We start from the raw sequence: 18,311 nt of genomic DNA on the forward strand, positions 1-18,311 counted from the left end.
CCAAAGACATGCAGTTAGTGGGGTTAGGTTCACTGGTGGTTCTAAAATTGGTCGTAGGTGTGAAGGTGAGTGTTAGTGGTCGTCGGTGTTTGCCCTGTGAGGCTGATGACCTGTTCACTCAGTAAATGTATTGTGTTTCATTTCACCACTGGCCATCCTCATGCTCTTGGTCAGCTGTGTTTGGCATTATAAGGTTAACAGTACTTTAAGAGGAACTGGGATCCCTGAGGGGTGAGACTATTTTCCGTTTCCGTTGGAATGTGAGCGAACACGGAAGTAACTGAAAGTCGACATCTCACAATTCAAATTTCATCTCTGATTCAGCTGCCCCGGCTTGCTAGCAGCTGGTTATCAGCACGCATGCGCCTTGCGAGCGCAGAGCGCATTAGATAATCGCGTCGAGAGAACAGAAAGCTCTCTGGGTCCCGGGAATTAATCAGAGCAGTGACATTATGAGGCCGTAATAAGTCCACGTGGTTATTAGGACACGTGCATTAAGTTAAACGTGTAAAGGGAGTCGCGAGGAAATGGTAACAATGACGCACAATGACGTATTCCATCGAACGTCACCGGAGGCACTCCTGTACAGCAGCTAAATAAATATTAAGGGTTAGATTAGGATGACCAGACTTCAGCAAACTAAATGTAGGCAGGGGAGAGAGAGTGTGGGACACTTTACCCGTGATGCTCAGAGATATTTGAAACTAACACAAAAGTTGGATTTCGGGGACAGAATCGATTTATTTCTCTCTGAGAATAACGTTTAACATTGTTCATAACTGTATTTTAGCTGCTGGTTTATTGAGTTTCGTTAGGATGCATCTGTTTGTATGCTACGGGCGCACCCGTGAAACTCAAATAACTGATTTAACAAAAAAAAAAGAAAGAAAAGAAAATAGGAAACCCTGATCCATAATTCTGCGAGAATCACATTCAATCGGCTCAATCCAGTTTCTAGAGATTTCCCATATTTGCTGCAATTGCACTTCCTTTTCTTTGTGGCAGTTTTTTTTTAAATGAAATTTTAAAAAAAAAACCTCTTAACTTTGCTGTGATTCAGATTTTTTATTTAGCGCAGACATCGTATAAGGTTAAGCTGCAGGGGTAACTTAACATGGAACACCGTCCGAATGTGTGTGACAAAGGATAATGAATAACAACCCTGCTGAGAACGGCTAGACTGCTACTTCACCTTAATTAGTGACTATTCAGTCATATCACTGGTGTTTTGGAGAGTAAAAATTAGAAATGCAAAGTGGAAAAACTGAACGAGAAAAAGGCAGAACATGCCGACTGGTCTCCAAATGGGTTAGACGGTAGAAACAGCGGATCCTCCACTTCCCATGATGCCGTCTTTCACATGTCCGGTCATCGTGGTTATTTCCTCTGACTCGCCTGCTGCGCCACACAGTACAGACTCTATTCACAGGTCAAGCAAAGTGACGTTTCAGTGTACTTTGTGTGGAATATTCTTTAAAAAACAAACGCGTTTATTTAATAATGTTGTCTTACAAACATTTTTTTTTGTAAGAAAAAAGGCAGAAAGAAAGGGGAAAATAAAACGTAGTTAACAGACGGATACATGTAAATATTACATTATGAATGGGGTGCACAGCTGGTATGACATAAAAATATAAGAGCATCTAAAAACAAGACTATAACTATGCATATGACTATGCTTGCAGCACCATCTAGTGGACAGACTTTTACCTGCAACCTAACCTAACACCTACGTTTAATACATTGAAATAGACTTATTCTGCTTTTCCTTGTTTTTACATCTTTGCTGTTCCTAGGACTGCGTTCTTCTGGACAGAGAGCTCGGATGTTGTTCCTGGGATCTGCTGAAGCCACTAGCCCAGCTTGGGGGTCACTGCACTGAGCACTCCGATTACCACTGGGACCACTGTTGCCTTCACCCTCCACATCTTCTCCAGCTCTCTCTCCGTCCTTGGTACTTCTGCTATGGTCGTTTTCCTCTGCTTGTCCACTACTACTATGTCCGGTTGGTTAGCCATCACCAGTTTGTCTGTCTGTATCTGTGAGCTAGACCCCAGCCTCTATGGATCTTGTGCTCAGAGCTTGTTCCTGTGCTGCTGTGATTAGTGCCTCTGTGCTGTCTTTCAGAGCAGCCACTGGTAGGATTGTTTTGCTTTTGTTTATAGCCTGGATCTTGTTTGTCCCATACAGCTGACGTGCCTCATCTCTACAGGTATTTGGTGGTTTCAGACTGCTTTTTCTACTTTTTGCTCTATATGATGTCACTGAGAGGATACAGAAGCTCCGCCCAGCTGGCGTGCAAATCTTCTGTTTACATGGATCAACTGATCATAACAAATTTGTCTTAAAGGGGGAGGATCTAAAGCAGCTTGTTTCAGAAAGAGGAGGAACTGATGGGGTCTACAAAAAGCTCAGCATACGATAATATGGATAATTTTTAACACTCAATCATGCAAAACGACACTGTTAGGGTACAATAATAAAAATAAGGAGCTGTAAATTAGTTAGTTATTCACAGGAACTGTTCACCTTTAAAGCATTAATTGGTAAACTATATATCTTTACATGTGCTAATGTGTCACTAATATTTACAGTTTATTTGAAACCTTGGTAGTCTGAGGCAGTGTGTTGTGGCCAGAGTCAAGGAGGAAGCAGAGGAGGAGGAGGATCTCCTCTTTTCACCCCCTCTGGACTCTGGTCAGGACCTCAGAGTTGAGAGGGCTCAGGCAGGAAAAGGGCGAAAAAGAAAAAGATGAAGAAGCTGGTGGTGTTTTTGCTTTGCGTGGTCCTGCTGACCATTTAGACAGGTAGGAAATTCTCAGGGAATTGACGCATGGAGGACAGTGACCTGTCACATCAGAACACCTTTTCAGGTGCTCTGCGTCTTGTTTTTTGCAATTGTGAGGGAGCTGGTGTAGTTATATCCTTAGACGTTGAAGAGTAATGCATACCATTGTGGTAAGAATAGGTTATTTTAAGGGTAGTTTGCTGCACCTTCCTTTTGTTGTGGTAGAAATATTTACATAGATGTGCAGAAGATCTTTATTTGTATTTTTAGCCCAATCTTTTTGAAACACTGTTGTATTTTATAACAATTGACTTTTGGCCTGATTTAAGCCAGAAGACTTACATGTCATCAGGATGGTTTATTTTTGTGGCAATCCACAGGTGGACGTACACCGTGAGTATTTTTGCCACGTTGCTCTGAGGCTCCAGGCAGCACCAGCAGCTCAGGCCTGTGTTGACAGAGTTTCACAGCAGCTCCCTGTGGCAGGAGAGGAACAGAAAGCCTGCTGGGGTAACATGCTGCATGGGCTCGACTCCCTGGGGAGCGAGGGGGCTGAATGGGCACTTTGTTACCTTCCACCAAATACCCTGCTTCCTAATGCAGGCCCGGGCTTAGAGAGAGAGGGAGACAGAGAGCCCTCACTGGTGTGTGTGTGTGTGTGTGTGTGTGTGTGTGTGTGTGTGCGCGCCTGCCACTGGGGAATAAACAGCCTCACATAGACACTAGCTAAATAGATCAGGCCAGCCACAGCTCACGAGCAGCAAATAGTGTGAGAGTTTTATTTATGGGCCTGAGTACAGCTTTCAGTGAGAGGAATGCTATTCTTATTGACCACAACTTAGCTGCCAAGAAAACAGATGTCACAAACAAAATATCTCAGGCAGAGGTTAAATTCAAAGCAGGCAGTTTTAGTTCCTGAGTCTAAGAATAAGCAAAAACAGAGAAAGCTGCCAAAACACAAACACTGACTCACATCTACAAGGCAAGAGCAAAACAGTCTTATCCTAACCTGCTAAACCTTCTTCTACAGCACCGAAAGAAGTCAACGTAAGTAAACGTTTACTTCCAAACTCTTATCTTTACATTTTTTTCCCTTTAGATGCAAACCTCATAATCAAGGAGAGCGTAGCTAAGCAGCTGCTCCGTACCAAGAGGCAGGACCGGCCAAAGAAGGCTGGCTACCCCGATGAGCCAATGAGGGTAAGGTCCACTCAGAGCAAAGAGCACAGTTAGTATATTGGAAAAAGCACAGATTTAACCAAGAGTATTGAACCTCTTCAGCTCTGTTGCCACAGTTTGTGCTGTCCTGTTTGTCAGCAGGATAAAAGCCGAACATTGCAACACAGTGTAAGTGCTGCAAGCAATTTAAATTTTGGTTTTTCTGGTAAATTTGAGACCTGCTCATGTCACTCGTCCATATAATGAATTCATTCTGTGTGTGTTTTAAAGCTTTTAGTTATAGTGTTTAATCACATTTATGCGGGTTAAACAGTTTTAAGTTGAAGATATAAAAGCATAAGCAAATCTGTCTTATCACTTTGTTTCTAGACCAGTCAGCACTGACTCAGGTGAGGAGCTTTGCAAAGGCAGTATTTTTAAAACATTCATAGACCTTCAGAGAACATTTAAAGCGTGTTACAATATTTTATAAAACATTTATTATTATTATTGTTTATAGTCTGCTTAGAGATGGTAAGCGTTAAAGCTTTGTGAGTGTTTTTATGAATGAATTTTTAGAATTTTTGTACATTGCAAATACTTTTGAGTTCACCTCATTTTATTAGTCTTTGTTTGTTTAGTGTAATTTAGTGACTCTTCCTGCGTTAAATCACATGCAAAATTAAAATAAGGTCAAAAAAGGTCAAGTGGGACAAGAAAAATATATATGTTAAAAAAAATTAAAATAAGGTAAAAAAACAAACAAATGAAAATTAAATAAAATATAACAAATAAATACAATATAATTCCATCTATTGTATAATTAAAGGGAATTTTACCTAGGATCATTTTTCAGAATATATTCTATGTGTATATTTATAATAAACTGTGTCATTACATATTATTTAATACATATGGTACCTGTAAAAGAAAAACAACAAAAACCTTTGACCCTTTCTCTGTGGGACAAAGAGAGCACGGACACAAAGGTCCGAGTCACCTAATCTAATTTACAGGTTACAGCTGAGACTCTGAGCTTGTCGGTTCCTGTCAGTACCTGAGCTTCTTAAAGTAATCTCTCTGAAAGCACGTGCACTGCTTTTATTACATCCCCCAGCTCTGTACAGGACACGTGATATCACCCTCGGTTTACTCATCTCTGTCATTTTATGTTGTGCTGTGTTTCAGTTTGCAAAATGAGCTCCAGCATTTTTCTTTCGTTGTTTCTTTCAGTGTGCACTCATCTGTCTTTTGGTTCGTCTTATTCAATGATGTCAATCTTCTCCCTGCAGGAGCATCTGCTCCACATGCAGGCTCTGGATCTGAGGGCCCGGGAGACCAACTTGGAGCACTGGCTGAACCCTCACTGCTACCCACGCTGCGACAGAAACTATGGACACCCGGTTTAAAAGGTGGCAAAAGTCGCCCGAAGTCTCAACTTTCACTTCTAACCCCAACTGCAAACTATTCATGAGTGACTACAGCACAGTGCATCTACACAGCAACAGACCCCTCAGTTTTCATCTCAGTCACCTTTTTAGACACCTTTTATTCCCTGATGGCTAAAGCCCTTGTCTCTTTTGAACTGAATGACTTGTTTCTGTATTGGAAGTTTGTCTCTGCTGTTGTGTTAGTGCTCTTCCTGTTTTTTGCGATTTTATCAAGACTGTTTGGCACAACAGGAAACCTCAGAAAGCTGTGAGAAAATATCTCACAGCCAGGGCTCTTTTCTTTGAACACTATTAGTTTTCTTGCTTAACTCTTTTCAAAAGTCAAACTGGCTCACTATCAGTGGTTAAGAATGACAAAATCAGGCTTATTTGCCAGTTCTGAGTTAAATTGTGATAACGCCAAAGTGTCACTTTGACATGAAAGAGGATCTGAGTTCCCTGTGATAAAGTTTCAGTTAAGGGTGAAGTGATGTCCATGTGGTTTGGTCATAAAGATAGTAAACCAAGTTTGGTGGCCTGCTTGAATCTAAAACTATACCTGAATATTAGATGTTAATATGAATATTAAGACTGATTTGTGCCTCACTTCACAGTACATATGGATTTAAGGGGATATAGAATTTTTTTTTTTTTTAACTACACTGACAAACTTGTTTTTAATCTGAATTTGTTTTCTCTCTCTGCAGTAAAAGGCCTGCTGTGACTGACTGACCATGGACTGAAGCTGGAGTCTCTTTTCTCATTATCTTTCAATCTAATGACCAAAATATGCATGTGTTGTATTATTTCTAGAGTGAATTCTTTGTAATTTGCTCCTTTACGCCTTTATTTCTGTAGCTGCACAGACTGAAATTTGTTAATGAATAGAATAAAATAAAATAAATCACAAGCTCCAATAAAGTTGTATTTATTTGTTTGAATAAGAGCGAGACTGCAGACCTGCATGCAGATCTTAATCATTTCCTTTTTTCTGAAGACAGTCGACTGGATTCTGGTTTCAGTGACATAAAAGTTTTAGCGCCTCAAGTTATTTGCATATTAGATGGCGTTTTTTTCTCTGCTTAACACCTTGAAGCGGAGGCAGGCCAGAATGTTTTTTCCTTAGCCGTGTTCGTGCGTCTAAACGCCCCCTTCACACACCTTTCCCCCCGTCCTCACGCTTTGCTTTACAAAAGCTCTAAGAAACATTTTATTTCGTTTTTGGGGAAATGAAACAAACACGAAGGATTTTGCTGTTCTGATAAAGTATATTTGTGTGATAATTACCGGATTTCAAACTTGGATAAACTGGCTGACCGGATGCATAAAACTAAATGTGGGACAAAACGTGCGCGCGCAAGACGGCAGTCCACACTTGTAGCTGACAGAAAATTGAACACAAGCAAACGTTGAAAGTGCACCATCGTTCACCTGACGCAGGGCGAAGGGAGGCGCACGCCGTGAACAGGTCACCACTGTGACACCTCAGAATGACCAGTTAACCTAACGCGCATGTCCTCGGGCTTTGAGAGAACACAAACTCCACAGACAGTCGTTCAGAAAGTTTGAACCCACATCAGCCACTGCACCACCCGCATCATGTGGAGGACATATACAGGCCTGCTGTATTCGCCCCCAGTCTGTTTACGTACAGAAATTACGAATGAAGCTAAAGAGGGTTTGTTTTTGTCATATTTTTATAGGCGACATATGTATGTTTTATTATTATTTTATTCTAAAAACCGATAAAATTGATTGTTAATGACCTCACCCGTTTTCCTGTCTGACCGCGTCGCTCCTGATTTTACGCCACACACGTGCGGTGATTGAAGCGCTCCAATCTGTACAGTATGAACGCCGTAGAACCCGCGATCGGTCCACGTGTGAGTAGGCCTGTGTCGCGGATGAATAAAGCAGAGCCCCGCTTTATATTGCTGTGAAATGTGTGCACCTGCATGCGGAACAATTTACCCGTTTCTCATTTTTCACCGCACTCTGAGGCTGTTGTCTGAGGCCTGTCCTGGCGCAATCGCATACACAGAAAATATCATGAAATCAATCAAAAACATTAAAAATGTGTTTGCTTTTAAATATACCTTGAATAAAAATGGAATAATTATTGGAATGACTGGCTGCATTTGGTCATTTCAATCGTTTTCTTTTTCTTTTTTTAATAATAAAACTAAGCGGTCATGCAGCCATGTAGAGTCACGACGCATACAAAAATTAAACAATGAAAGCAGATTCACGGACTTTTATTGACCAGAGGGGGGAGAAATTTGTGCTGTTGCAACTCTGGAGGGAGAATCATGTAGGCCTCCCACAGGACTGTGCGAGCCGGGCTGGGTGATGAGCCCGAGGCCTTTAACTTTTGGCGCAACTTTGCAGAAATTTCAATAAATAAAAATAAATATTAAACAACGCGTTGAAATCGAGAGATATTATTATATGTGGGGAATATAAAACTAAGCCCGGCGGTTAAGTCGTTTGTCGGGTCTAATTGATGGATCTAAGCGGAACCCGGAGGGCTGACGATGGTTTAAAAACAACACAAAGAAATGAGAAATTCAAATGATTTATTGAAAAGCGTCTAAAAAGCAGTTTGACAACAACCTCTTTTTTGTCAGTTACAACAAAGCTGTATGATCGTTTTTCTATGAAAATGTAAAATATAGGAACTATGTTAATGGAAAATGTTATATTAACTTTGGGAAAACTTCAGAGAGTGTGTTGAATTTGTTAATTTACTTTAGGTTTTAGAAATCTCCGAGGCAAACTCGGTCTTTGAAGACAACATAAAGATTTTTTTCTAATACTTTTAAATTCAAAGTGCTTGAGTTAATTTTTAAATATTATTCCAGGATTTGAAATCAAGCGAAACCTTTCAGTCAAATCAGTTCAAATAAAGAGAATTATTCAGACCACAACCTGAATTAAATATCCTCGCTGCACAGCTCAGGTGGGAAGAAACGTGGAAAAAATACATTCTTGTTAGTTTTAAATGCAAAATAGTAAAAGTCACAAGGTCTGTACAGAAAGTAGCCACTCGCTGCAAAGGAAACATGCAACTCATGTTAACCATTGCACAATGTGAAAGGGACTTCATTTGATTTGGTCAATACATTAAATAGATGTCCAGCTTTATATTATATACACATATGCACATTATGTTATTTGCCTTTTTACATTACATACAAAATCTGCGTTGCTTGATAATCCCACCATGTCCTATAAACTTCAGATCTGCTGAAAGTCAGAAAACAGAGCATCAGTCAGTCATCTTTTGTCCTTGAAGAAGCCTTTAGAAGTGCTGCTCTCCTTGATGGTGACCGTCAGGAAGTTGGTGGTCACGTCTGTCACCAGGACCTTCTCCACGTTGCCGAGAGACGGCCTCCACGTCACTTCGTCCAAATCGTCGTCGAGCCGCGTTGGGGACGGCCTGTCCAGAAAATAAGGCTTTTCCATTTGGGGGAGCTTGGCGGGACGACTCAGACTCATTTTGGAGTGGTGCTTGAAGTGTGCAGGTACCAGGTAGGCGGAGACGTCCTTTATTCTGTGAGTGTCCATGTCTGTTCTGTGAGGATGCAGGCCGCGGTCTGAGTACAGCTGTTTGTAGGAGCTCTCCCCAGAGCGCTGTGTGTGGTGATGGTGGTGGTGATGGTGGTGGTAATGATGTTTATGGCTGTGGCCGTGGTTCTCTGGATGTCTGTGGGCCAGTTTGACCAGCCTCATGTCTTCGCCCCCCTGGAGCTTAGCCAGTTTGTGAGGGCCGTGGCTCTCCTGCTCCTCCCCTCTCCTTTTATGGTGCTCAGAGAAGACCTCATTAAACCGCGGCTTAGGCTTGGGACCTCTCTTTTTAGGTATGTGGATGAGGTCTTCTGAACTAGTATGAAGCAAAGACTGCTGGTGCTCACGAGGGCTCAGTTCAGGCGGTCGGACGCGTACGCTTTCTCCACGGTTGACGGTACTCGGTGGGAAGATGGTGGGCACGACAGCTCTCAGGCCCTCTCTGGCCCTGGGGGTGGCAATCGGTTCTGGGGTCGGGTAGGTGACGCGCATTCCTCGGACTGCTTCGCTCCTGAAGTCATAGGACTTGGACTTCACCTTTGCCTGAGCCTATCAGAAAATTTTTGAAATTAGTATTTTAAGAAAATGACACCATTTTTCATAGCGAACATCAAACTGAATCAGTTAAAAGGAATTCATTCATTCTTTTATCGTCTGCTTTTTCTATTAATTTGTAAAATGTAATTTAAACAGCCTATTGATTGCTTCTACCTACACCTGTCATATTGGACTGCTAATAAACTAACTATCGAAAGAGTGGATATTAATCTTACATCAATAATTCACAGCAATAACTAGTTTCAGGGCACCATGTTTATTACTCAACTTCTACCAATCCCCTTTAAACGAGCCCTGTCAGTGGAGACTCTGGCATTTTGTTCAAGACAAACTGCCGCTCATTAAGCAATTTTCACGGTTCACCGCTCTGAACAGATGAAGCATCAGGCCGTGATGTTTTCCTCGGCTCATTGGAAAATAACATGTAATCATAAAATTTTAATTAAATAATTTATTTCAGACACATATCCATTTCAGTATATAAACTATTTGTTTTATATTTTTTAATCTATTTATAAATTACACAACAGGGACAACAAATGCATAAACGGCATGTGTTCAAGAAAAGAAAAACACCTCATGTCCTTTAAAGTAGAGTAGTTTTATAGTTCTTACAACTATATTTTAGAGGCAAATAAATTTGTACATTAAAATTCAAGTGAGATTTTTTTTTATTACTGATCTACAAAATTGGAGAACTTAAACATTCCTGAATTCTAATTTATTACATGCCACCTGGAGCTTTTCCATTTTTGCTTTAAAAGTGGCTTTAATAAAGAGACAACAGACCCAGAGCGTGTAAAAAAAAAAGAAGAAGATGGAAAAACAGCCTGGCTGTTTGTTAAACACATTTTATTTAACAGGACACAAAGAGTCCTTATGTAAGCTATAGTCCATTAAAACAGCTGCATAATATCTGATTTTTCTCTTCATTTAGAGAAGCAGAAATAACCAGATACATGCCAAACTCTCTGGGTCAACCCATTTGTCAGGACCTAGAAATTATTTTATCATATATATTCTAATGCCTGGTATCACCACAAAATTAACAGTTCAATTTCCCCAGTTGAAAAAAGCCCCCCTGATGGGACACCTTTTGCGATGTGCTTCTGGCCCTATGGGGCCGCTTGTTTGACACCCCTGTCTTTAGGTAGTCAAAGCCCGTTTTAGCATGTCAATACATCCCCATTAGGCAATAAACAAACTGAATACACTCCCATTCATGGGTAGGCTGTCCTAATTATGCATAATTAGCATATTTAACCTGCTCATTCACTAATGCACTCAAAGAAAAAAATTAAGAAGCCACAATCTACAGAAGTGAAGAGAGCGCAGGAAGGGTTTGTTGGGGCTTTATTAGAGACACGCAATAAAAAAATAAAGCAAGCTGCCAGCTTTACCTTAAGCAGAAACGTCTTGGGTTTTGGTCCTCTCTTTTTGGGCCCGTAGAGCTCCCTTTCACGCTCCCTGTGAAAAACCAGACACCCATTTTGAGTGTCACGGGAGCAAAGTGCACCGAGGACAGCGTACAGTTACCGAACACTCACTGGCTCTGCCCAGAAAGGCCACACAGACATCTTACCTCTGTTCAAAAGCGGCGAACAGGCGGGAGTCCAGAATATTTTCCTCCGGTTCCCAAGTGCTGTATCTGCGAATTAAAAACGCAGAGTTAGACAGAGGGAGCGGAGACTGACACACGGCGCTAGCCTGCGAGCTAAAAATCTCCACCGTGCTCAGTTTTAATCCCGCTGTCTCGCTAGCTGTGATGTGCTGTGCTAACGACAGCCACAGCCGAGACAGTGCGGGCAGGGCAGCCGCGGGGTGAAAACATAATGAGGCTCAGTGTAGCGGGACTTACTTGGGAGACCACCCCTTCCATTTCACGAGGTATTCAATGCGACCCTGCATGCCATCAGAAACAAACAGACAGGACTTGGTTAGCTCGCAAGGGTTAACAGTAGTATGAGAGTGCGGCGGTGGTGGTCTTATTCAGCATTCTGGGAGAAAAGAGCACGTTACATCTCCCGCCTACCTTCCTGATTCTGCGTTTGATGATAGACTCGGCAGCGAACACCCTCTCCCCGACGGCAGAAAGCTCCATGTTTACCCCAGTGCTACCTCCCGTTAGCTGGGTGGACGCTAACGCTAGCAGAGCAGATATTTTTCTCCAGTCCCAGCCACTCTGAATTCCCGACAGACCATAATACTCCCGAACAGAATGGACGTCAGCGCAGTTTTTTCACAGCGTTGCTAAGGAACCGCAGTCGGTGGAACCTTTAGGCGAGCACCCATTGGTCGAACCGTTGCTACGTGCTCTGGTTGCTAAGTGGAGAGGAGGAGCTTGCGCCTCTGCGAATTCTTCGGGGAGGGGGAAATGGTGGCTTTTTTCCCCGCGCGGCGAGTGAATCATTTCGCGCAAGTTATGTGCGCAAAAATGCACGCGGTCTCGTTATGCGGACACGCCAGCCTTGTCAGGCAAATAGAGAGAGAGTAGGAAATAACGAGGGCGCCTGAATTGCGCGCCAGCGCGTAGGTAGTTTCCCCCATTTGCGTTTGGTCGCTACAGCAGCGTATTCATCAGCTGATGAAGCGGAGGTTATTTTTTGTTATTCCATAAACACCAAACGATCGCCTCCACGTCCTCCCTGCGTCAGGCCAAGTGCTACATATCTGCCCGGTCCGTTCACGTGATTTTATCTAATTATTCTCTGCGCGTTCACCTTAAAGAGAAAATATTGTAATTATATTCAGCCGTCTGATTTACCGCATATCACACGCCGGCGCTCTGTTGTTTGAAATAAATGCAAAGTGGGTGATACATTTAAATCAAATACATGCCTGTAATGTTATAAAATAAATTTGTGTTTTGGTAAGAGGTCAGTCCATTGGATCTCAGCGATTAAACTGAACCTTTCAGTGACACTGATTCATCAGACGTTAGGAAAACAGCTGTCACGGCCCAAAGATAAGCAGTAATAAGACGAATTTTCCAGGAAGAGATCTGGGAAAGCTTCTCGCTGTGTGAGGTTTAAAGGCATCTGATTGGTCTCTTCAGTGAAACGGGGGGTTGTGATTTGTTTCTTTGAATTATGAAACACAGCCATCTTTGAATTTTTGTTTAATTTTTCCCGATAATGAGATTTCTCAGCCCAGATAATCGGAAATTATGGATAAGCTCCTGCGAGGCCCCTTGTTTTTAACGCACATCAAACAAAAAGGTCAAAGTTAAACCGCAGTTTTCACTTTTCCTTTCTCACAGTGAGGCGCCCTTCCGCTCATAAATCCGATCCCTGTTTTCCCATACAGTGCCACATTTATGTTACCCGCAAAAAAACAAACAACAAATTAAATAAATTCGATTATTTATGCATTTACTTTGGTATCAGTGTAATGATAAAAAAATTATAAAATAAAAATTTATTTAAAAACATTATTATTATTATTATTATTATTATTATTATTTTCATTAGACTGTTTTTATATTTATAATTTTTTACTTGCTCATTTTTTAGATTCGATTTTATTAGGTTGAAATAGTAAGAATAACTACGTTTATATATATATATATATATATATATATATATATATATATATATATATATATATATATATATATATATATATATATATATATATATATATATATATATACATACATATATATATATATATATAAAGAGCGGTTAGTCTTGGCTGAATCATTTGAACATCTTTGCTGAGACTGGCTGATCTTTCTTCGTCAGTTAAAAATGAGATGAAATGAATTCCAACACAAGGACAGCGGCGATAAAGGGAAGCGAATGAGTAAGTAACTAAAAAAAAAAAAAGATGGCCATACAATCTGGTTATTAATTATGCATTTAATTCCTCTTGGGTTGGAATATTTTTAAATAAATTAAAAATTTTCAAAAATGCCTCAGACTCATGACTCATCATCTAAATCTATTACGTCTTAGCAGCAGGTCAGGTTAAACTTACCTGCGATCATTTACTGTTAAATATGTTCAAGCACAAAACTGATGTAAATTCTTTCACATACACATTTTATTTATTTTATTTATTTCGTCCTTGAGCACCACTCCCAAATATTCTTTTAGGAGTCATTTATGTAACGCTAGGGTAACCACAAGAGAGATATGATTTTCGAAGACAGAGAAGCTTGACAATGTTTCAGAAACGTAACATTACATCTATCCATTCAAACTCTGGCTGTGGTGAGCTTGAAGAAGAGGATGAAACTGACCTCTAGCCCCTTCCAAAACGAGTCTGCCCCAGGACCCCTGCTCAGCAGCACACCGCGGGACCGGCCAATTAGCAGCCAGCCAATCAGCAGCCAGCAAGGGATAAAATACGGATCTGAAGAAAATGGTCTCCCTGCACCAAAGAAAGAAACACCCCGCAGAGCTGACAGTGTAAAAATGCAGCACCGATGTCATTTCCTCAAGTGCTGGATATCCAGTCTTCCCTTTTAACCTTTTCTGGCTGTGCCGGATTCATTCAATCACTCTGAGGTACATTGATTTAGAGGGAAGAAGCGTTTTTAGAGAGGGATGAGAGAGATGGCCCAAATCCACTCCCGTGCACTCCTTGCTGGGGTTTCGGATTCTAACGGGAGTTCACAGAATTCCTCTGGGACGAGCATTGGTGCCATTTATCAGGAAGCTCTGCAGGGCTGCTTGTGATGCTAAGTCATCAAATGCATTTAAATGCAACTTGCATCTGTTTACAGGGAAATTATGCAACATGCAATGGCGTTTTTATGTCACACAAACTGTGATCGGAGCCTCTAAAGAGGAAGCAGACAAAGGTGGACCGTCCTGAACACGGCCCAGACACAAATCTTTCAGCTCTTCCAGGTGTGCGTTCACAGCCCAGACCTCCTAGTGTCCTACATAAAAAAGGAGAAAAATCTGCCGCACAAGGGTGTGAGAGTGTTTGAGCAGGAGCATCAAATACCGGAAATCATCATGGATTATAATCCCACAGAGGGACGGCTGGACGACATGGGCAAGCTGGTGAATGGCTACAGCTGCAAAATGAGAACCCTACGGTATACTTGTGATATGTTTCAACATCTTAGACATCCCAGCGTGAAATGCTTTCATCATCTGGATATATCCAAAGTCACACTGGAACACAGGAAAGCTCCAGAGCAAAGGATTTTCTCGAGGAGCCTGGCAAGGCCCTGGTGCAAACTACAAATGCGGAGAAGACAAATTCAAGAACAAGCACTCCGTGAGGAGCAGGAGGATGATGCCTTCACTAACAATATATTCTGTGTGTGCGTGCGTGCGTGCGTGTGTGAGTGGGTGAGAGAAATCCATAATTTAACTTCGCATACTCTCAACGAATAAGATGCCCTAATTCATCTTAAGTAAGCTGCACTTAGTTTTTCTAAGGCAACAAGTTTGCATAAATTTTTTTATGAGAACTAATTACATTTTACAGTATAGGTCTCTGCCACACACACACACACACACACACACACACACACACACACACACACACACACACACACACACACACACACACACACACACACACATTATTTTTTTAGACCGACATAATGTGTTCAATTTAATAACATTCCTCATTTATATTTATTGAATAATAAAACACGTTTTCCTTTTTCTTTTTCACGTTTCATCACTTTAAAATATAAACACTATCATGTAAAGCTAAACATGTAGGTACATGGTAAACAATATGCTGCCTTTATTGCTTTAAGCGTAATAAAACAAATAACTGAGGTTGGTTTAAAATCTCAATCATGCGCGCAGGTCCAGCAGGCCCACGATCACTGACTGAGGAACAAAAACATGAAAACCACACGGGGGTGAGGAGGCCTCACATCGGGATAATTAAGAGCAGAGATCGACTGAGCACCAACAATTTCGGGGAAATTTAAAACTATCCGGAGCATTTGTCGTTTTAAATTCCTAAACTGTTGCTAATAAAAAGGTGTGACTACAGGCTGAGTGAAGATGCCACGACGCATTAAAATTCCCCAAATTTCTAATAAACCAAATTTAAACATTTTTTCTGTTCTTCTCAGTTTCTGAGCGAAAGGATCTTCGAATAAAACTCATTACAACCGGCTCAAAATCACCTGAAAGAGCCAGAACAGAAATTGACTAGCAGTAATTTGGTGTTGCGCGCACAGAGGGAAATATTTACCATTTATGTAAGATAATTTCCCCCGGAGGTGAAACCCAAAGGGAATGGTCGAACACCAAACCCAAACTAAATATTTGAAAGATGCCCTAATCTCCAAAGCATTACTCTGGATCTGTAGGCTGCGGTGAGTGACATATCAGAACCTCTTAAAGGAAGCAAAGCTCGGATTAAGCCTTTAGCTGGCCCGGTGATTATTCCAGGCTACAGGTTCTGATCCATGCTTCGGCTTTTTTTTCTTCTGAGCGCAGACAGAAAGAGAAGATGGGCGCACCTCAGACTCTGGATGCGATTGGTCTCGGCGCGCCTGCAGTGCAGCAGTGCCGCCGCCATTAAAACACCATTGGTTGGCTTGTATCCGGGCAAGACGCGTGTTCCCGGTGTGCGCACAAAACAGGAATCCCCGGCTACAGCACAAAGGGACTAATACGAAAAATAGCGCAATAATAACCAGACATTTCAGACATCCAATTGACCAAGTTCAGTCCGTTCTGTGGAGCTTAAGCATTGAAGGAATCCTGCCCCAATTAAAGCTTTCCCCCATTTTTTTCACTTGTCTGGGGATTTAAACGTTTACATTAGACCCAATTTTTAGCCTTTATTAATTTCCTTTTTCCCATAGGTAATCGCACTAATGGGCAGTTGAAGAAAAAACATTAGTTCAATAAGGTACCATGGCAGGTAGTCAATATTCTTCATGGTTCTCTTCATTTTAAAGCTGAATTCCTTTCACGGATTCCCGTCATGTCTCATGAAAACTTGATTTTCGTGCAGGCTCAACCGGTTTCAAACCAACCGGGCTCGTACAGCCTGCAGGGTGAAAATGATCAGAGAACAGAGAATAGACCGAAATCAGAGGCGCGGGGCTCCAATTCACTACTTAGGGAAAACACTGTGGATAATTATGTTACGTTGACACGAAAAACAAAACAAAAAACCACCACCAGAGTCTTCATGAGTTCACAGTCTTCACAAGGGCTGAGCTCATCTGCCAGTCACCGCTGGATGACTGGAGCTTTAGTCACTTTGTTCATTGGAAAAGGCAGGGGGATCCCAGCAGGCTGCCTGCGTAAATGAAACTATTAGTCTCTAATGTTTTTATGTGCAATTTACACTCCAGTTTCTATTCCTACCCGTTTCCCCTTCAAACAACTTTTTTTCTGTGTAAAAACGACACAAAGACTCCTTTATGTGAGCAGCTTTAAAAAGAGTTTCAGAGGAATATTTGTACCAGGCTCATTGGTGGGTTTGGGACAAAACCTGAGAGGATGTTTTTCCCCATTTTACAAACGGAACTAATGTTCACATCATAAAGAGCTAAAACAGTCGGGTTCAGTCAGTAATTTTGTCACGCGTGGAAATTTCTGTCCAGTTCACAGCATTTAAACCGGATCTAAATTTTAAAAAGGGCAGGCGGGTCAAGAGGTTTGTAACTGCGCTGATGTGTGGCGCAGTCCAAAATCTGCACTTAAGGATGTGTGTGGAGAAAGTGCCGGCCCACTCGAGACTCCCCTCGGAATAAAAGTTTGGCAATTCAAAAAGCACGTGTCTTCTGTGAGACGAGCCCTGGATCTGTTCATCACTCACACGCAAAATCAGCTCAACCTGACACAAATCAGGAAGAGAAACAGCGCAAATCCTCCGTGCAGCATTTTGTGCAATTCTTCTTTAGATGATTGCAGTAAGAAACCAACTTGTTTGGTGTCTGTCACATTTTTTTTATTAGATTCTTTACACGAATAAGCGCAAACAGCCATTACAAAGGAAGTAACTTGGTCTTAGATCCTGCGGGGAATTTCCCGCTGTAGCTCCTCAGCTGGAACATCGCGGTAATAATTTGCGGGCTGCTGCTCAGCGTTTCGGAGAGACGCAAGAGAAGAGCGCGCACGGAGGAGGAGAGGACAGCCATTTTCTCTGTCGACGCTCATATTAATGCGCACAGAAAGCAGTTTTATTGGCGGGTTGGAGCAGAGGAAATGGTCGAGAGCTGCCATCTCTGTCATTGCGGTTGTCGGAATGTCAGATTTCATCGCTTTTCTAAAGATTATTTATGCACACACATTGTCGGAAAATACGGATATCGCGCATTTCCCCTCACAGCAGACGGATAGATGATGCATTCGTGTGGCAAGACAAAAATGTTTCGGGCAGCTTTAGGACTGAGCTCACCTGCACGAACCAGCTCCTTCACTATATGCATGCATTAAACAAGAAACGTGAAAATAATACCCCGCCTCTGCCATTAAAGCTGAACCTGTAGCGAAGAAATCAGTTGCCTCCTGTTGAGTCTCTCAGCGTGGCAGCATGATTTATCAAAGAAACACCTGGCGCGAACAGCTGTTCAGGTCAAAATTATGAGCTTTAAATTACAAACGTACTTCTTTAGCATTCATTTCAGCACAAAACAGACGTTTTGTTTTTCAGTCAAAGAATTCAGCGATTCAATATATTCAATATTTAAGGTCTTTCTTTTACTGTTGCATAATTCAGGCCTGTGATCGTTTCACTTTAAACTCAGTTGCTGATATAGGACAGAATTAAACTGCAAACTTCTGTAAAAAGCAGTTTTTTATGTGAGTTAAAATAATTTGCACATATACAAGTGAAAAGGCCTGACTTTGAGCTCCACTATGGCA

General features: G+C 41.6%; 2 protein-coding genes across 2 annotated transcripts; one reads left to right on the plus strand and one right to left on the minus strand.

Annotated features, from left to right (window-relative positions):
* Window positions 1-2,633: 2,633 nt before the first annotated feature.
* c6h17orf67 (chromosome 6 C17orf67 homolog) lies at window positions 2,634-6,283 on the plus strand. Its single transcript, XM_026169819.1, is given in 4 exon segments — window positions 2,634-2,807; window positions 3,888-3,988; window positions 5,239-5,358; window positions 6,084-6,283. Coding segments are annotated over 3 exon segments (273 nt in total). The 5' UTR covers window positions 2,634-2,752; the 3' UTR covers window positions 5,356-5,358; window positions 6,084-6,283.
* A 1,655-nt stretch (window positions 6,284-7,938) lies between these two features.
* Window positions 7,939-11,799, minus strand: cbx8b (chromobox homolog 8b). Its single transcript, XM_026169820.1, has 5 exons — window positions 11,534-11,799; window positions 11,360-11,403; window positions 11,084-11,149; window positions 10,902-10,968; window positions 7,939-9,492 (listed from the first exon to the last, which is right to left on the minus strand). Exons 1-5 carry the CDS (start codon window positions 11,600-11,602, stop codon window positions 8,653-8,655), a joined length of 1,086 nt encoding a protein of 361 aa, XP_026025605.1. The 5' UTR covers window positions 11,603-11,799; the 3' UTR covers window positions 7,939-8,652.
* Between the last annotated feature and the right edge of the window lie 6,512 nt (window positions 11,800-18,311).

This window comes from Astatotilapia calliptera, chromosome 6, assembly GCF_900246225.1.
Source record: "Astatotilapia calliptera chromosome 6, fAstCal1.2, whole genome shotgun sequence".
NCBI classification, from domain to species: Eukaryota; Metazoa; Chordata; class Actinopteri; order Cichliformes; family Cichlidae; genus Astatotilapia; species Astatotilapia calliptera.